Source organism: Atractosteus spatula, chromosome 6 (assembly GCF_055471065.1).
Source record: "Atractosteus spatula isolate fAtrSpa1 chromosome 6, fAtrSpa1.hap1, whole genome shotgun sequence".
In the NCBI taxonomy this organism is placed as follows: Eukaryota; Metazoa; Chordata; class Actinopteri; order Semionotiformes; family Lepisosteidae; genus Atractosteus; species Atractosteus spatula.
Window position 1 is genome coordinate 49053768 of NC_142711.1, and position 21655 is coordinate 49075422.

The following is a 21655-nucleotide window of genomic DNA, read 5'->3' on the forward strand; positions in this document are numbered from 1 at the left end:
CATTTAAGGTTATAGCTAAGAGGCACCTATGAGAATATAATGTAAATTACTGGTAGATGGAATTTAGAAATGGGCAGATGTTTCGCATATTTTAAAAATATACTACAATATATTTGGTCAAATTTGTACACTTTCCACAGTGTGCAGCATTAAACTAGAAAAAGAAAAGGGGCACACAAACTCAGATGTCGTAATCAACAACATCGAGATATTTTGGGGGATGGACACTCACAGATGAAAGTATAGAGGTTTTTACTTTGTAGAAGTAGAAGTTTAAGAGTGCAATACCTTGGTCTTAATTCGTATCTAATAAAGCCAAATCTAGACACATGTCGGAAACACTACTGACAACATTATAAGCACGATATTTTCCTTCCTTAAACTCCAATTTTTCAATGTATCATTTGAAAATTCCATTCTTACTAATCAGAAAAGATACGACTGTTTACAACTACTGCAAAAGCACTGTTGGAACTGCTCAACTGATGCATAAAGGTTCATTCGTAAGCAGTTTGTAAGTATACATTTGTAATTTGTCAGCACATCTGTAAGTAGAGTCATGTCCCTGAAAAGTGATAGCTTAGGTTGCAATTTAGAATAAAATGTGTATTATTTGTTTTACTACAATGTACTGTAATAATACTTTTTGAATCAGCTAGGTTCTGTATGCCACCTTTTGCTTAATTAGATCTATTGCATCAAAACTATGATTATGTCCAAACACCTCAATAAAAGCAGATTTCTACATAAAGATTGCTTTGAAATAATGACCCTTTCCTTTCTAGACAACACAATGTGTTTGGTTTCTTAGTTACAAAACATCCTGTTTTACTTCACAGTAATATAAGTCTGTAAAAGCAATGCCTTTAATTACAAATCAGTTTGCTGGCAATGATGACTGGAAAAGGACAAGAAGACATATTTATTTTGAAATTTACAAATATCCACAAGCAACTTACTTTTTTATATGACACGTGGATGCTTTTTATCAAAATTCTGTCTGCATTAATACATTGTTTTAATTGGTTTCTATACGACATATTAAAATAAATGTTTTAAGCTTGCTTTGAACACACATTCCCTTGACATTAAAAAAAAAATAGATTTCAAGTATTATTCTTACATTTGGACATCTTCACTGCAGTATGTTAGAGCCATTACAAATATTTTTATTATGGGTGATAATATTAGCCTGACTTTGAATGTCACATTATACAATTTCATATAGTAACATCAATCAATGCTGACAGTTTAAAAATTATTATCTAACTAGCACTGCACTTACAAGATACCTTTGTGAATAGGATATGTTATTATTTTGCGAATTAAGGTAATGATTCATCCAGAAACAAGAAAGTTTTAGTATTAAGTGAAGCAGACTAGGAATAAATCATACAAAGGGTATACAGTGGTTTAAGATCTACATGTATCTACAACGCTGAATGCTGAAATATAACTCTAAAGAGAATGTGAATGATTACTTTCTGTCTAAAGGACAAGATTATTACAAAATGTTGCAAATAAACCCAGAAACACGAAAACATTAAAAGTACCCAGTTTCCCAAAACTAACAAATATATGATATGCTCATACTGTATATACAGTATACTGTAGCTTACCCACAACTGTATATACAAAGGTTATTGGGTAGAGCACAATAAAAGTTGCTCTTGAGTTAAAATCAGAAATTCTTTTATTTTGCCATTTACAATCTGTAGACAAAAAATCTCAAGGGAATCTACACTGAAGTTTAATTTAGTAAGCATCTGGTGTTATTCTAAAAAATCCAATAAATGTAAGTCTGCCATTGTTATTAAGACAATTCTCAGATCTTGAGAGAACGTTTAAGCACAGATGTAGGTACAGCATTTTAACTTCGAGTCAGCAGATTGTTACACCAACATACTCCTGACAATTAACCAAAACTGTACTATTTACCTTATCACTAAAGTCAACTGAATCAGGAAAGCCTGGATTCTTACTTAAATTCACGCTAATGAAGGAAAATCGTAATTAAAAGGCCAGATGGCCAAGGAACTACAGCAGATGTCCTTAGACAGGGAGGTTAAAGTTCAACACTTTATGCGTGGGGAGAACTCCATATTCAGAAATAAATCCTCTGTAGCCTACCACTTCAGTTCTTTGTATAAAATCGACTTCATTTAAAATATTACCCTTGGGACCATAATATGAATCCCTCTGTTCTGATGCTTCCTAGGGAGATTGGAGACTACTAAATTATTGGCCTCAAAAATAATCTTCTGTCCGTACCTAGACATTGTGCTGACCTCCTGGCGAGAAAAGAGGAACAAATATGGAAACCCCCTCAATAAAAAATGATTATGTTACATTATTCAGTGTCTGCAGGCTATGTATTTCCTGCATATTGTTTTAAAATAAATCCACACTTCAAATTGTTAAAGAATTCTCATTAAAAATCCATGTCCCGTTTTCAGCTCTCTGTATTTACTCTTAAATGAAACACTGCATGTCAGTGTGAAGCCGTCTGGATGGAAAAAAAAGCTTCTCGATCACATTTTCAGTTTTGTACAAATTCCACCTGAGTTTCTCCCCTCCTTCTCCACTCACACCTGCTCAATCAAACATTTTAATTAGTCACTTGTGATTCCTGTGCACAATCAAGGATTAAAATAAAATAATAAAAAAAATAAAATGACAAATTTCCTCTGACAAATAACCAGAGTATCTCCTGATATTGGTCTACATATAATGTTACATTTTCCATTCTCTTTTCTCTGATTTTTCCATCTTGAATTCCAATTTTCCACAATAACATCATTCTTTCTTCTGCTATCACTGTGTGAACGGCTTGTTAAATCAGCTTGCAACCCATTTCAAAACTGAAATCAAGTGAATTCATTGATTCTTACTTCAGGTATCCACAAGTCAGACTTAAAGACAAACAGTTTGAGCTCTGCAGCAGAAGTTCAGCTTGATTATATTAATTTTCTAAAGACTATTTTTTAAACAAAATACTGATCAGATTATGGAAGCTACAGCCACAAGACTAGATATCTCAGAAATTATTTAACATTTCTGGTAGCACGGTGGCTATGTGTGATATGTCTAAATGTATCTGATACATATTTCTGTACTGCCCTCAGGTGCACATCAGCATGTACACCAGAGTTGAATATTTATTTTAACCCTAGAAGGTTTAACCCATTTCAGAACTGAAGCCAAGTGAATTCACTAAGTCCTTCATCACTCCTTCAAGAGCATCAGGCTGCTCTCCTTTGAGAAGTTTCACCTGTTCCCTCACTGGCCCAAGGAACAAGCTACAGCTTGTGACAATTCAAGATGACGAAGGCCTCCGCACAGGCCACTGACAGGCGTCTTGTGACCAACAGAGATAGAGCTGTGCCCGACACTCGCTTGCATTCTGGAAAGGGAGAAGGCAGCCTTGCCTTCAGCAAGTCGATAAATGATATTCTTCTCACAGGTCACAGACTATTAAGGAGGTAACTCAGCAGTTGAGGAAACTGCTTCCACCTACAAACACCTAAGCAAAGAGTGGCCCCGCTTAAAGACATACAGCATTACCTCTGCCACACCCATAACTCCGATACTCACCATGGCCAGACCTTTTGGTTCTCTTATTCACTTATAAAAACAAGGACCTGCCACAATGGCCCATCCTGCATTCCTTTCAACCCAGCCCACTGAGAGGACCAGTCTTAACTAGCCCTGTGCACCAGTACTGGTATTTGTCACCCATCGGAAACGCTGTGTCTCATTCAAAAAGCTGATCTACACCTTGCAGAGCAGCTATGCACTTGAAATTCAGCTGAAGCCACCTCTCTTTATAGCAGTGGTGGCTTAATTTGCATTTTATTTATGTCAGAAAAAGACAATCTATGTACAAATCAATGAAATGTCAGTAAATTGCATTTTTTCCAAACCTTAAAAATGCAGACCCCTGCACTCAAAAAATGTAATTATTTAGTGCTCTGTCTATAGACAGAGAAAACATAACTGGGTCCAACTTATTCAGCCCCATAAAGCTGAGCACAGTAGATCATCAAAATATTCTTATGCAATCATATTTTTCCATTGTTCAGGATGTCATATGAAATATTTCAGAAACCTGGCAGTGTGGCTCATATTGATCATTCAGAAAAAAACAATGGGTGCAATGAAAATCGCATTTCACAGAAGTGTGATGGGTTCAAGAGGGACAAAGGATATGAACTTTTGCTACAGGAGTTTTTAAAGACTCTTAGTCACATCAATGTATTGTTAACAATCAAGCCTTGGGCTCAATTTACTTAATTTACTTGTCTCATAGGAGAATTATGAGATACTTCTTAAAAAATCAGGAGGTCTGTACTGAAACAAGATGCTCAAAAAAACCTTTGGACAAATCTCTGTTGATGATGGAGAAATACACAGGGATAGAAATTGTTCCAACGCAGAGAATGGCCTGATACATTTCTGGGTTTAATGGACTATCATAATTTGACAGGCTAAATATGAATCTTTTAATTTTTGGACCGATTTAAGTGACCACATTTTGAAAAAAAAACATATTGCTGCTCTGGATTCAGTCTGGAGAAAGGCAACCAAACCAGTACTTTCTTGGCCTAAAGGAATGTACAACACTGACAGGATGAAATAACTGAAACTTTTTGGTTATGAATGAAAAGTTCATGAGGGCACATGATTCAAGCATTCAAAATCCTCAAAGGCATCTGCAAAGTTGACTCAATGGAATTCTTGAGAATCCTTAAATCGGAGGATAGAAGTCTAAACTACTAGAAAACTCATTAAGAACTAAGAGCCTGTGGTACCGTTTTTACAAGAAGGTTTGGAATGAGCAAAACAGCCATGATGAAGCTGATACCTTTGCATCTTTTACAAAACATCTTGATTAGATCCTCAGATCAATGAATTACTAGTTCCCAAACAAACTCTTTTGCAAACTTCCTAATGTTCTTACATTGTAATATATCACAAGACACATAATATTTCTATTTATATGTTTGACTGTATTAAGTATGAATACTTAGATTTTTAAGACATACAAAAAGATTAAAAACCACTCACTTTTTATTTATAGGTCTTGTTTTCCCAATATGTGCTATGATTATGTATTATGTTCTATTACCTCTGTCCGTCTTACTCGGTCTTGGTTGTTTGAAAACATCAGATTAATGCAAGCTGTTTCTGTTATTGGCATCCCTACAAATTGAGTCAGCAAGCAAAGGAAGTCAATTAATTCAACCAGCAAAACAGTGAGTGTGCAGAAAAAAAAACAACAACTCTGTAAGTATGTTTTAAATAACAATGGTATAGGAGTCGTGACTTGCTTTTCACAAATTACTGCATACATCCATTATGAGCAACCCATTTATTCCAGATAAATAAAAAGGGGTTGCAGCATCACAGAGCCTATTCCAGACCAGAGGAGGGAGGGGGGGACCACAGCACTCCCATGTGAAAGCAGGATGAAATACACACTCTACCAGGAGACCCCCGGTGAAAAATCAAACCCGAGAGCCGTGGGTAAGCAGCTCTAATCACCGTGTCACCATGCAAGCTAGGCTAACTGGCGTCTCTATGTTGCCACTGTGAAAGTGCTGAACATGTCTCTACGCAGGATAAAGCCACAGGAAGTTGTTGATTCCGCTCAGTTTTTGATTGTTCCACTTAAAATACAGTTATGGCAATTCAGAAAATTCTTTAGAGGTATCTGAAAATGAATACAGGAAACCTCGAAATCACATCTTCTAAAATTCATTTCAAGATGTACATCACCACAACTAAATGTTAAAATTCAACACTATGCGTCATTAAGTTATATCCATGAATCTACAGGTCCATACAGTATACCATATTTCAGAGGTTTATGTTAGAACTGCAGATGGCACAGTGACAAAGTGTTTTACATCGCAGCTCTGGGGCCCTGCGTTCAATACCAAACCTGGGGTGCTATCTGAGTGGAATCTGTATGTTTTTGCCATGTTCACGTGGGTTTCCTCTGGGTGCTACCGTTTCCTCCTATAGTTTTAAGACATACTGATAGGCTAATAGGCTTCTGGGAAATTGGCCCTGGTATGAGTGTGTGTGTGTCTGTGTAGAGAATCCCTGGTTATTTGGTGCATTTTTAGAATAGGGAGATAGGTTCCTCTTCAGATTTATAAAGAGATATGTAGGTCATATTCTGTTTCAGAAGGCAGATGTATCTCTCTTGTTAGCCTGTGTAGATGTTCAATAGGGATTTAAATACTTGATATCAGTTTGGGGTTTTCTGGTTGATCAAGACATAGATCTCTGGGGTGCCTTGTTTGCAAATAGCGTAACTTGTATGTTTTTGTTGTATGGTTTATACATTGTCATTTGCATTTGTCATTATTAATAAATATTTGTTTAATTCAGTTAAGCTGAATTATTACTCTTTTCACCAAAGCTGTGCCAGAGAACAAAGAACCCATGGGCCTCCATTTATGCCAACCGCTTGGGGATATTCTTTGCACAATCTTTACAATGAGGGCGTTATGATTATTTAATTGACTTGCTGATTAATCTGCTCAGCCTGTTTCTGATATTTTCTATTTCCATAACCCTATTTGTAACAATACATTTTAACCAACAGCAATCCCATCGCAACTGTGAAGAATAAAGAGTCTAAATGTTTAAAATACCACTAGAATATTTCCAGGTCTAGCTTGCCTTTGTGCAGCAAGCAAGTACAATCTGTAACCTGTCCTGTGAATTATGTCTGCCACTGTACAGAAATGTGTGGTGAAAGCTGGAGTGTCTTCAAAATGATAAAGGCACAATGTGCAAGTCAGTGGTACACTAAAAAAATAAAACAAATGAAAACACCTCCATTCAGAAATCCAAGCTTGATTTTTTCAGTTTTTGAAAACTGAACATTCTGTTTATATACTTTTATCTATGTTTTCCAAAATGGATTTTTAGCTGTTTTTCCTTTGTGAAAGAAAACTAAAAACCCAAAGAAGGAAAGCCATAATTTTAACATATGCTGAACACAAACAAGTTGATATACTGTATAGTGGATACCAGTTTTTTATATGCTATAGCAGAGATGATCTAACATTGTCTGGGCAGGGAATTCCTTCTTCTGAAATCACACTGAATAAGGACTTACATTTTAAATGAAAATATGCAAAAAGTAGACGTTATGCAACATGTACAGGTATGTGTATGTCAACAGATCATAATTTAGCACTGTTGAAGGAGACCTACTGTGAGAGTGTTGATACCACAAAGCAGTGTAGTACTCTGACGGGATAGACAGTGTTCCTTTGCTACTTAGGATTCTTTGAGCAGTCTATGAAAATAATCACAGGTTCCCTGAACATACTGTACCATAGTTAAATTGTGAAACTTTTGTTTAGTCTGTATATATGTATTGATACTAACTGTGGAACAAATGTAAAAAATGTTACAAAGCAGTAAGTAGTATGGAAATGTTAGGAATAAGAGGGCTACAGCGTTTGGATACAATGGATTGATTTTTGGCAGTTGCCATAGTGATGAATACAGCAGCTTGCACTGGAAAGAGAAGGAGTGCCTCCAAGCTTTTCAGACACAGAACAACATAAAAGCACATCCATGTTAACACCTTGGAAGTTACTAATTTGAGCAGCAAAAGGAATAGATTTTTTTTGCCCGAAGATACAGTATGATTGCCTTTCTTTCACTTGTACAGAAAACATGAAGCCAATCATTCCAAAACTTCATGGTCCCATCTGGAATATCATTTAAAGTGATTATTTGAATGAAAACTTGAATGCTCAAACTGCACACTTTTACAGATGAAAGAATGTCAGAAAACTGAAAAATAAAGACTAAAATATGTTGATTGCATTGGCATTCAACCCCTTTTCTATGGCAAACCTAAATGTAAAACACAAGGATTTGTGGGATTGAAGTGAGAAAAACAACGCTGGGGTATTTCCACTCAGGCACTGCTTCCTACATGTTTGTGTAAACAGGAAATGAAGTGAACGCCTGATGTTCAACTGCAAGTTGAGCGGTCACAAAAACTCAGGCATTGCCTTAGAACAGCACAGACAAAGGAAAGATAGCTATATCTTTCATACTGTTTTCATTATTATTGAACAATTACAGTGAGTACAGAGGTAAACATAATGTGATTGTGTTTTTTGTGAATAGTTTTCTAAAGTCAGGTAAGAAAAAAATATGTATCATTCACTTTTACATCTGGAGATGAAATTGCCAGAACAGGAAACGATGTGTTGGCTGAGATAAGATGGACCTACCCATAACAGAGGGGGTTAATGGCTTCCCCTGAAGCCTGTCCGATAAAATCGTTGCAAACTCACCAATGACATCAGCTGGCGTCAGCTAAGTGGTGCCAACATCCAAAAGATGGCAGATATAAACAAGGAATTGCAAAGAGATTTTGGATACAGCCTCAGTGGAATAATCTTTAAGGAAAACAGAGTCTACAGAATAATATACTGTAGCTCCGTTTTCAGCTTCTTTAAACAGGAGATGAATTCCTTGCCATCAGCTCTGACTCTGGGGATCTAAACTGATCAAAAGGAGGCTTTCTCAAAGAGTTAAAAAATGTGTTGGGAATAGTTAATGGTCCAAAGCTACATGTCTGAAACATATCTATCTTTTAAGCAATCCTAAAACCATGTTTAAGTTAGCCAGACAAAGGCTTTGACTGCTCTTTGCTCAATCTCCACACTTCTTATTCAGACTCAATACATTTGCTGATCTGCATAAAAAATATGACAGACAACAGTATTTTCAGATTGTTTAATTATTAACCGAAACCTCCTAGACATCCAAAACAGTGTAAGCATATATATTTTAAATTAAACAGTATGATTCTCATTGAACTTAAAAAAAATCATGTTGCACAAGCAGAAATAGAGACTCTCTGGGAGGCAGGCAAGTGAACACCAGCAGTTCTAGGCTTAATATGTTATGCTTGGGGTGTTATAAGTTACTTCCAGACTGTCCCCTGTTTCTTCCAAGTTACTGGAACACACTTTTATAGATACAGAGCTGATTTTATGTGAAACAGTCTCAAAAGGGAAGTTTTCCCCAGATAGACAGGAAGAAGGATGGATGGGAGTCTCATAGTTTTACTGCTAAGAGCTTGATCATATACGTGGGCAACATATAATTGCTTTCTAAAAGAGGTCAATGAGTGCATCTCCGAAGGACTCATTTCACAGAAACATAAAAGCATAAACAAGGATAAGAAAACCTATAATGCCTTGACTCTACAAAACTCACCTGTGATGGAAAAAATATTATACAGTATATTAAAAGATCTCAGAAGCTCAAGAGAATATGTCAATATCTCTTAAAAAGAAACAGAGTGAGTTTCTACTTGAATATTAATGTATAATAGAGCAGGAAAGACACTAGTTTTAGAAAATGCACTTGTCCGTTATGAAAAAAATACAGATTTCCAATACATTACATTTTTTATTGCAATAAATTTATGTATAATTGCATAATATAGTATATTGACAAAAATATCATAACATAAAATTTATTATATATCAATCTACCATGTACGGTAAGCTCCAGTAATCTTTGGTTCACAGATAATAGCAGTAATAGGGGGACTTGCACATACAGTATTATCATATAAATGCTGGCTTGTCTATTAAAAACACTGAATTAGAAGCCAATAGAAAGCAATGTCTACAATTGTGAGCTAGATATTGCTTACTTGATTTTCAAAGGTGCAGTGCAATTCTTTTTAATTAACTGCATTTCATACAGCTGAGGATTAGTAATGAAGATCTGTGCTAATTTCTTTTTCACCATTTGTTCTTGTTTGCAATGCATAAGTGACTTTTTTCTTGTACTGTATGTACATCTTAATTCAAAAGAAAATTCTGTCATTTATAGGTCTGCATCTCCACTAGAGCCAAATCTAACTTTTATGGTCCTCTTGGGTGTTTCATTGAGCTTTTATTTTTCTTGCAATAGCTTCTAACAAGGTCAATAAGGTCTAAGATTTAACCTGAGGGTTGAAGGGAATACAGTTTGAAAGCAGGCAGACATTGTTTGAAACCTCTAGCCCAACTCATGGGCAAGTAACTGATGAGGCATTTATTACATTAGTATTAATCATGATTTGAATAATGACTAATGATTAGTCAACAATACACAGAAAATGACTCAGCATTTGGGTGTTCCACTGTCTAGGGATGTTCTGTACCCATGAGTGACTGTGATCAGATCCTACCAGGGGCAGAGCAGAGCTGCACTCTTCACATAAGCATCACTGATCACCCCAGAAGACTCATCCAGAAATGATTTGGTACTTATGAGTAAAAGACAATGGAAGAGTTTTCATTAGACTGATTCCCCTAACACACTGGCAAAAGCATTCTTTACTTACTAAGCAGTTGGCAGCAGAGGACCTGTGAGCTATTCTTCATGGTATCATCTGATCCAGCTTGTTCTCCACGTTTTTCATGGTTCTCTCTAAAGAAAAAAAACACAAAAAGTGATATCCTGGAGCTGTGGAGCATTCAAGTAATAAGAGACAAGACAAAAACAACAAATTTTTGGTTAAATCTTATTTCTAAATGTAAAGGTTGTTCATTTCAGCTTTGACTGCTTGCTCATTGACAGCACTTGAGAGTATTAATGAATATTTGAGCTGATTTTCTAAAAAGTAGATTTAAAGTCACAGGCACTCAGAACAGGGTTATTGAAATAACAATTAGAACCAAAAAAAGTAAAATCCTTGTTGATCAATAAGGTTGATTACAAATATTAAATAGCATAACTGACCTATTTCTTGTGTGTTCAAAAAATGTCAGTGTGCCTACTACAAAAAAGATTTTGTCATCCTTTGATGCTCATTATAAATTTTCATTACATGCAGCACCAATTTTCACAGAGTGAGCATTAATTCCTAATGATATTTTTAGCAAACTTTGTGCCATTCCATGGTAAAAAAGTAGACATCAGCCCTCTTCTCCGCATAAAGCACAAACATGGCTAAAATACAGACGTGCTAACAAGAAAAATGCTGACTGCTACCTTTGTTCTAAACTTGATGATAAATTGCAGGGCTTGAGAAGTCTAATTATTTGTTCATCAGAATAATAAAAAAAGCTCTCTTAAAATGTATAATCTCTTAAAATTATACCTGTAAAGGGTTTGCCCCACAGGCAAAAAATATAATTTTACAAGTTTACAGTTTTAAAAACAATTTGACCTTAAAAATATAAAGCTAGTGAATCTTTTTGCTTTACAAATTCTAACTAAACTACAGTATCTGTCTAGCATTAATATTTTCTATGCATTAACATCCAAATTCAGGTGGCTTACAGTCAAGTGATTGTGAAAAAATCTACTCAAAATTGCATTTCAAAATTAATACACAATTCTGAGTTGCAGCGGTATTTTACCCAGCATGGAGGTTCAATATGGTCTAAGCACACAACTGACAAGAATACAACTTTTCTTAAGAATATGATTCCATTTTTTGTGATTTTAAACTTCAAGCTTTGATTTACCAGGTGTAGTTTCTTGTTAGGGCATCTCCCATGATGCACTTTGGAAAATACTTTAACACAATATTTAGGTGCTGAAGTCTGTAGATAAATAACACAACGTGACTGAGCTCAATATAAAATTTAAACAAATGGCACGAAAGTCTTAATGGAAAAATGTGATTGAACTCTCTTGTTATTCACACATTTTATATAATATTATTTTATTCTATCAGCATCCTACAGCATAAAAAATAGAACATTTTTATCAGTTTAATTTCTGTAAAATAAACCAAGATTTGGTTTACCATCATCATATTTTAGAAATCATACATATTGTATCTATCCAAATATATCTGAAAGGCAGTACAAGTGTATCCACTTAATATCTCCTTACCTAATATCTCCACTTGTATTTTCATGATCCAAAATACATGTTTTTTTATCTTTTGTAGCGTATTGAAAGCTCTATAGAGTAATCGGAGGACAGAGCTTATAAACGTGCAACCTACCACCATGAATGAATATTTCGTATAGGCTATCAAACTGTTAGATTAGCTGGTAGGTTTACCAATCCTCTGTTACAAATCTCAGCAAGAAAAAAAAATGTCAGATTGCAAATCTGTGCAACTGTCTTTTAAACGCAGGGATAAATCTTTATACCAACTTCAAGCCATCTCGTCAATAATGAAGATAAAAAAGTTATATAACCATCTGAAGCACTGTGATAAATGTTGAGTGAATTTCTAGTGTAGAATTAATTTAATGTCTGGACTTCATTTAATAAGGTTGAAAAACAACCTCTCCTTTGCAGAACTGCCAGAGTGTCTCTCCTCAGTACACAACTGAGATTTTTTCAAAGTACTTATGGAATGTGGCTTAACAGAATGATTAGTTGTTATTAAGTAATATGATACCAATTTGTTAGTAGATGCTGTGCCTGTTCTTATAAATTTGTGCACATATATGTAGCTTTGACACACTCCTTTAGATCAAATGATATACGATATACTATATGATATATGGTATATTATATATAATATATTCTCAAAAACATCAGAACTGAAGAGCTTTAACACTGCATTGTATTTGAACACCTTATGGTGTTAAATTCTAAATACTTAAAAAAAACATTAAAAGAAAAAACTATGGCAGAACACGTTTAAACATGCAATCAGTGAATCCAAATATATATATTTAATATTAAAGTTATGGTAGGACACTTATTCACTACAAAACACATCATACAAGTTGAATATCTAATTGGTAAATTAGATTTACCAACATACTGTAGCTGGATGGTTTGTACCCGAAACCCATGATAGCTTATGTAAGAACATGTACAGAAGTAAATGTAGAGTAGAACTTTATGGTTCTATTCTACACATACTTCCTTTTTTAGTTTTCACTTCTGTCTCTGGGTTTTTGTTTCATTGGTGCTCCTGAAATAATCATGTCACTTAATATGTACAGTGCCTTGCGAAAGTATTCGGCCCCCTTGAACTTTTCAACCTTTTGCCACATTTCAGGCTTCAAACATAAAGATATAAATTTTTTATTTTATGTGAAGAATCACCAACAAGTGGGACACAATTGTGAAGTGGAACGAAATCTATTGGATTTTTGAAACTTTTTTAACTAATAAAAAAATGAAAAGTGGGGCGTGCAAAATTATTCGGCCCCTTTACTTTCAGTGCAGCAAACTCACTCCAGAAGTTCAGCGAGGATCTCTGAATGATCCAATGTTGTCCTAAATGACTGATGGTGATAAATAGAATCCACCTGTGTGTAATCAAGTCTCTGTATAAATGCACCTGCTCTGTGATAGTCTCAAGGTTCTGTTGAAAGCGCAGAGAGCATCATGAAGACCAAGGAACACACCAGGCAGGTCCGTAATACTGTTGTGGAGAAGTTTAAAGCCGGATTTGGATACAAAAAGATTTCCCAAGCTTCAAACATCCCAAGGAGCACTGTGCAAGCGATCATCTTGAAATGGAAGGAGTATCAGACCACTGCAAATCTACCAAGACCTGGCCGTCCCTCTAAACTTTCAGCTCAGACAAGGAGAAGACTGATCAGAGATGCAGCCAAGAGGCCCATGATCACTCTGGATGAACTGCAGAGAACTACAGCTGAGGTGGGAGAGTCTGTCCATAGGACAACAATCAGTTTTACATTGCACAAATCTGGCCTTTATGGAAGAGTGGCAAGAAGAAAGCCATTTCTCAAAGATATCCATAAAAAGTCTCGTCTAAAGTTTGCCACAAGCCACCTGGGAGACACCCCAAACATGTGGAAGAAGGTGCTCTGGTCAGATGAAACCAAAATCGAACTTTTTGGCCACAATGCAAAACGATATGTTTGGCGTAAAAGCAACACAGCTCATCACCCTCAACACACCATCCCCACTGTCAAACATGGTGGTGGCAGCATCATGGTTTGGGCCTGCTTTTCTTCAGCAGGGACAGGGAAGATGGTTAAAATTGAGGGGAAGATGGATGCAGCCAAATACAGGACCATTCTGGATGAAAACCTGTTGGAGTCTGCAAAAGACCTGAAACTGGGACGGAGATTTATCTTCCAACAAGACAATGATCCCAAACATACAGCAAAATCTACAAAGGACTGGTTCACAAATAAACGTATCCAGGTGTTTGAATGGCCAAGTCAAAGTCCAGACCTGAATCCAATCGAGAATCTGTGGAAAGAGCTGAAAACTGCTGTTCACAAACGCTCTCCATCCAACCTCACTGAGCTCGAGCTGTTTTGCAAGGAAGAATGGGCAAGAATTTCAGTCTCTCGATGTGCAAAACTGATAGAGACATACCCCAAGCGACTTGCAGCTGTAATCGCAGCAAAAGGTGGCTCTACAAAGTATTAACGCAAGGGGGCCGAATAATTTTGCACGCCCCACTTTTCATTTTTTTATTAGTTAAAAAAGTTTCAAAAATCCAATAGATTTTGTTCCACTTCACAATTGTGTCCCACTTGTTGGTGATTCTTCACATAAAATAAAAAATTTATATCTTTATGTTTGAAGCCTGAAATGTGGCAAAAGGTTGAAAAGTTCAAGGGGGCCGAATACTTTCGCAAGGCACTGTATTCCAGTTGATACATGATCTTTGTTTTGCCTCAGAACCTTTGATTTTGAAGCCTTTGAAGCTTAAGAACAGCCTTTTCTAGTTGAAAATTTTAGACCTAAAATGCACACAATGCAGCTGGTTAGCGACCAATTCAATACAAGATGGTGAATTCATACTAAACTACTGGTAGTTGAGATATTGAACTGCCTTTAAAAGAAATGAAAACTAAATTGCAAAGAAGAGCTACATACTGCTGCTTCTGCAGCACAAACCTCTTTAGACTGAAGAAATTACTGCTGCCTCTCAAGCTCTGTGACAGAGTTTCAGAGAAACCCCTGCTGATCTAACTAACGCCCAGGGGAATGTTCTAAGCAGGAAGAACAACATTATCTATTTGTTAAAAAAGCAGACAACAGAGGAAGAACTTGATACTGCCCTTCAAAATTTCATAAGACTTTGCTTAATCTAATTTAGACCAAGGCCACAGCCATTTCCTAGCAGACGCAAGTGTTGTTAACTCGGAATGAAAAACTTTGATGGTAATAAAAACTAGACTTTGATCTAAAGAATAATAAGGTCATGACCTCACAAATTACAATAATTATGAAGTAATTACACCAAAGTATGGCAAAAAGTAAATAAAGGAAGTGTCTCAAACACAGACTTACAGAAATACACACACACTGCTTCACACAGTAGAAGCAAGAGACACACAAAAGAAATGGATGTAAATAATGAGACAACCCAACCCAACAAGAAGTATAGAGCTCTTCTTATTCCTTGATCTACAGTCAAATACCTTATTTAGTGCTAAAAAAGACATTTCACTTTACTCACAGACTCAAGTCTCCTTGATTTGATATTAATATTTTTTTAAATCAATAGTTCAATAAATGGAATCAAAGTTCAACCTCTTTTCTCTTTTCTTTATTTTTTGTTGCTGTTGTATAAAGATCATCTAAAATGCATGAAGATTTGATATTTTTATTTGAATTGATTTTGATTATTTGTTTGTGTAAGTTATTTAAAAAGTTATACTAAATACTGCAGCTTGAAAAGAAATTTTAAAACAAAGTGTTATTCCCAGACTGGATTTTAATAAAGCGACATGAAATGCATTACAGTAGCTGATGTTCTCAAAGGACAAAGATGTTGAAGGACAAAGATGGATACTATATATAGTCCAATACTCTGTGATTGAAGGAGTTTTGATGAATAAAAGTCGCACATTTACTGATCCAAGTCATGGCAAAATGTGATTCATGTCTCTCTTTTATTTACAAATTTTCCTTGTCTATCAACATATTGTGATATTTAGGCAAAAAGGTTAATGAAGACTGACATATTGTTGGGCTAAAAATAACAAAATGAAAAGTAGTTCTGCAAAATCCATTACTGGAAATTCTGAAAGGAGCAAAATGCCTAATGATTCATAATTCAAAATCACTAAAGAAACCAAGCGCCTGTCTTTCACCATTTTAAAATCTGGTCAATTGTCTGTTTTCAAAATTAATTTTCACTCAACGTGTTTTAATACCACAGCTCAGTTTGAAAAACTCAAGTCACTTACTCTGTGTACAGCACAATTAATCTATTTATGTTTAATTATCTGTCTAGCATGAAGCGTGTTTTATTTCCCTTTAAGTATAGGATTTTAATTTACACAAGTGAATAAAATTCAAAAAGAAACTGAAGACTTCTATCATTTTCCCTGGCTTTAAAATAATTATGAACCCAATATAATCACACCTGCCCTGGTATAGTTAATTTAATTAAACGCTCTGTAAATGTAGATATGTGCAACACATTAATTTCACACTTAATGTTTTTTTGTGGTTTTGTTATTGTTTTACACTTAGTATCTTGACTGAATTTAATTGCTGTTTACTTTGAATAAAAGTACATGTCCAAAGTTTCCTTTTCTGAAATTTAAAATTCTTGTTAATTTTATACTGTAAGTAATCCATTACACCAGTACCTTGGAATTGTAATGGATTACATCTTTGGGTAACTTTTCCCAACACTAAAGACAGTAATCATAATGAAGCAGACCTCACACAGCCTTTTCAGGGATCGAAGTAACTTAGAAACTTTGTTTCCCTGCTGCTTTTGTTGATGTGATATAAAGTTCCTCAGGAGTAAAATTTCTGCTTCACAGACATCCAGTAGAGACATCCAGCAGTGATCATGTGTATAACTTTGCTACAAGTACAGGAGTTAATGGAGTTAAAGAACAGTAAGATACTCATTAGCACAAAATAGTCTCAATGGGTTATAGCTGCTCAAAAACATTTATAGAAGAGAGGAAACAATACAAAAATAATGCATTAGACATTTTATTTTTAAGATCTATATCTGATGATCACCTATCTCATAGAGAATAAATGCTAAGGAATTACAGAGCTGTCAATAACAGTACCTTAATTACTGTAGAATAAAACTGTATTCACAGCAGTATTTAGCACATTTAAAAATCTAGAATCTTATACCTTACAGAAGAATTTAGCCACTTCCAATAATATCTCATTTCTTTGACTTACTAGTAATGTCTATGCATGTTTTGAGTGAATATTTTAATACTCACTTGAATGCTCAAATACTTGTAAGGAGTAAAAAATAAATGTCATCAAACTCTAATGTGAATTCAAAACCTAAAATGTGTTCACTCCCTTTCCTTCGACAAATCCAAATCAGATCTGGTACACAAAGCCTCTTTGACGAGTCACACAATTAGTTGAATGGCTTCTCTCTGAGTGCAATAATTAGTGGTTCACATGATTTCAGAATAAAAACATCTGTTTCTGTAAAGTCCCCCAGTCAGATAGTGAGCTTCAAGCAAAGATTCATCCTTCAAGCCCAAGACGTTTTTCAAGTGCAGGGATGACAGTTGTAGGAAGGCTCAGATCTAGAGAAAGAGTGTAGAAAATTTCAAAGTTTCTGAATATCTCTTTGATATCTATTGTTACACCCAGACATGTCTTGGAGCATGTTCTCCCTCCAAACCAGGCAGATGGGCAAGGAAGGAAACTGGTTCGAGTCATCATGAGGCTTTATGTGACTTTATGGGCTCAGAGCACAAGCAGTGCCACTGTGTGATGTGATGTGATGTCAGTTTTGTAATATGCTTAGTGCCACTGAGCCCTGTTATATTACAAATAATATGTTCCAATGTGATCTGTTGCTCAGGACTGGCAATGAATCAATGCATACTAATAGGTTTTCATTTCTTTAGCATCACTGCAATCATGAGAGAATAGATTCTGTAACTTATCAAGTTACATTTAAATTTCTATATTATTATTAGACCTTTAAAACTGTTAGAAAAACACTCTCACAAGGCATTCTTGATCTAGATACGAAAGGGAATCTATGGGGAATTCAGTATTTAACTGAAGGGAAAACATGACATCTTTGAACACAATTCTCCAGCCATCCTGTTTATAAAAAGGCTAATGGGACTGAAGCATTAAGTATGGAAATTATGGTAAACAAACATCAACAAATGCCAAACCACATGACGCCTAGAGATGTATTTGCTGTTCGGCTGAGATAAAAAAAATGAAAACATGCACATTTTAGCTGGGTTAATCCCAACTACAAATTTTCCAGCAATGCTTTAAAATTGCCATGAATATGATAAGTAAATTACCCCTCAGGAAATCCAAGCTATGTCTAACTGCTTTTAAATTTCTCAAACATCCCTGATAGTAATCAACTTCCTACTAATGCTGAGACAGTTTCCTGGAATTATCTGAAAGTTATTTGAAAAACAGAGAGGCATTCTAGATATACAGTACTATCAGCATATCAAGAAATGTCACTTGTGCCACATATTTGTTGCCTTTGCATATCTTTTAGGTAAAACTTTCAAGGGATGACACCAATTGCATCACTGATCTTCAATGTCCAATCTCCTGACATTTTTCTTTAATTTAGTTTGGTTACTGCCTCTATTGAGGGATAATATCTCATTCCAGTACATACTGTAATAATATTTTAATTTGATGCCTCACTCTTTTTAAACAACTCTTTTTTTTTACTTTTATGCCCACCAAATGTGTAATCGTCACTTGTTTTTTCTCTTGAACACTGCTTTATCATAGGCATGGCGTAGTTCGGCTTATCGATTTTCAGATGTCTGTGACATTGACATGCAGAGAACAATTTGTGAAAATCTTCAAATTTAGTAAAACATCCAATATGTTTTTTTTTATCAAACCTTATTATACATTCACCTGTCCTCAAGAGTTGTTTAATTAAAAGTATTTATCAATTGATTCATTAAGTGATACTGATAATAATCAATCATTTTATATTTTGTGTGTCAAGTGGAGGTAGCTATGAAAAAGATTGCAAAAACACTGGATTAGAGCAAATATTGAGATCAAGATACTGTTTTATAACATGTTGCAATAAACTCAAATGTTACTGCTTTTATCAGGAGTCACAAAAGGTTTACATTGACATAATAGTGAAATTTAGAATTGTCTCATCAAACTACAGGATCTGTTTGTGCCACCTGGTAAAATAGTGTGGCAGGTTTGCATTTAGGTACTGTTGGTATTTCATTCTCAAGCAGTCCTCTTCCTTGCTTCTGATTAAGGGATGTTAAATTCTTCTTCAGTTTTGAGTAGAAGGATTAAAGAATTTCCATGTCAAAGGTAGGTTAATTTCCTAAAGGTTGCCACAGCAGCTAATCAGGCAAGAGCTTATACTGGGTTCTGTGGTATTATACAGTTAAGAGATCACATGAGTCCACTCTTCCAGGACGCAAATGCTGGTCCCCTTTAATACAGCTGGGTGGACTGGAGCAACTGGGATAAACTACCTCAGTCGGCATACAGCAACAGTGACTGCAGCAGGGAGTTGAAAACACAGCCCACTGTTCATGAGACCAGAGACTTAGTCCAGCATGTTACACACTATGTTACTCCCCTTGTGGCCAAACAAAAGTCCAAATAACAGCAGTGATGACTGCAGAATTAGCAATATTTTCATTGGCATTCACTGGTAATGGGATCATATCTGGGTAGAAGATAGCTGCGGTCATTTGAGGATTTTCATCTATCAGCAAATATTTCCCATGCTGTCAATTTGGGAAAAAAAATGCAATTACTTCCACCCCTAACCAGTGGTTTTACAAACCTTGATGGTTATAAATCTTGGATTATTTTAGATTATTTAGAAAGAATTTGCTACCACCCAACCTTAAGGGTACAAAATCTGATGAAGAGATAAACTGCTTTTGTTATTAAAACTATAACCACATCGCTTCTCACATCTCACTGTCTCTTCCAAACCAGTATTCATCCTGAAGGCAGTTGTGGTTATGAAGCCTTTTTCCATAAGTAGTAGTCTTTTTAAACACTTGAATTCTGAGGCGTTTTAAGGTGTCTCCCTTGGCTGTTTGGACAAACACAACTATATTTGCTACAGTATGAGTCTAAATGAAATAACAGCCATGGTACAGTTTGTGGATATCTTCAACAGCATAATCTTTGTAGTTATAGACGAAACACCAATCCACCGATCCATTCTTGAATCAGTACTGCACAATCCTCAGACACAAAAAAAACAGTTTCAGCAAACTTAGTGTTGCCAGGTTCACAAGAAATGATCTGCATGAGCCTTTTATATCCATATGGGAAGGCACACAAGTCATTTATTACACAAAATATAATCAGACTTTTTCATCATGCAAATCTGAATTTCACTCATATGAGGTACAACAAATAGTTCATTTTATTGGACTCTTTTCTAGTACTTGTCTTTTACAATTCTAGTCTGAAAACCATACAATTAAAGGAACAGCAGGATAAAAGTCAAGTCCACATTAGTGTAAATTTATGAGGACAAAAACATCAATAACCAAAGCCACTATTTTGTAAAGGTCAAAATTAGAAAGTCAGACACTTAAGATTATTATTTTTTCCTTCTGAAAGACCACTGTTTAATTACATTCTTCTGTGTGGTCTATGTTGTGTTTTGTGTGCAATCTTTACTGTGCTGCAATATTAATATTAATCTTTAATCACATGGAAAATCCTTTTATTAAGAATAGTCCCATGGGCTCAGAGCATGAAAAATGCATTACTCCCTTAAGAAAAGCATGATGAAACACATTACTGGATAATCTACTCACATAAAAGCTTAAACAAGTATACCTAAAAGATCTATGCTTTCAGTGACTGCCAAAATTTCCATTTTGTGATAAAACAGACTCAGTATGAGAGAGCACATTTTGATTTTTTCAAAGATCATTCTTAAACCAATTTTATGTTCTGATTTTCCCATAGCCATAGAGGAATTAGGAAACCGCTTTTGAAAAATACAAGTCTAATACACAATGTAATAATTAATTAATACAATAGACAAAATATGCTACTGTATGATTGTATTGGAGTTAAGATACCCAGCATATTCATACATTTATCTGAATAGTGAAGCAGTATTTGTATTATGAGTAAGAATTAATTGATTTCACTATGTACTGATGCAGACCAAACAAGAAAATAAAATAACTTACAATTCACACTTCTAAAATATCTATATTGATGTTTCAGTAAATCTTCATAGTCTAATCCTTTTGATTGATGCACTAGACTCCTATGAGACCCAAACCCAGATGGCTTTAATAGGTTCATTTTGAAGATTAGTTCAATATGCTGTTTCTTGCATGCTGAGAAGTCTGTTAGTGGGGAAGGCTGCAATACTGTACAACTGACATGAAAGAGAATTTAACTTCTATAAGTGCTCCTTGATGTTTGAGGACTGCCACACTCCTGCATTTATCAAAAACATGCTACATTCAATATAATATTTTCACCTGGCATCAAATATCATTGATAGGATTGGGGCAAACTGACCATTACTTAAGCAGAATAATTATTTTAAAATAGTTTTCAACTGATTTCTTTCTGCTGTTGTGCTGTTTGTATTAAAGACCATATACAGTACAAACGTTTTCTCATAAAACAGGCTTTCCAATATACATTCATCCATAATTTTGCTATTCACATATATTTGGTATCAACAATTCAGTAGAAAAGCAAGGAAAAGGAAAGAAGCCAGTACTTT

At 35.2% G+C, this 21655-nt stretch overlaps 1 protein-coding gene across 4 annotated transcripts in view; it reads right to left on the reverse strand.

The window, feature by feature from the left end:
* Positions 1-21655, reverse strand: part of tmem108 (transmembrane protein 108) — a 97682-nt gene that overhangs the window by 37204 nt on the left and 38823 nt on the right. For all 4 annotated transcript variants that reach the window (XM_088918933.1, XM_088918934.1, XM_088918935.1 and 1 more), the window contains one exon: positions 10391-10476. In XM_088918933.1, coding sequence (XP_088775059.1) covers positions 10391-10430 — 40 coding nt within the window. In that variant the 5' untranslated portion in view covers positions 10431-10476. The remainder of the gene's footprint in view (positions 1-10390; positions 10477-21655) is intronic.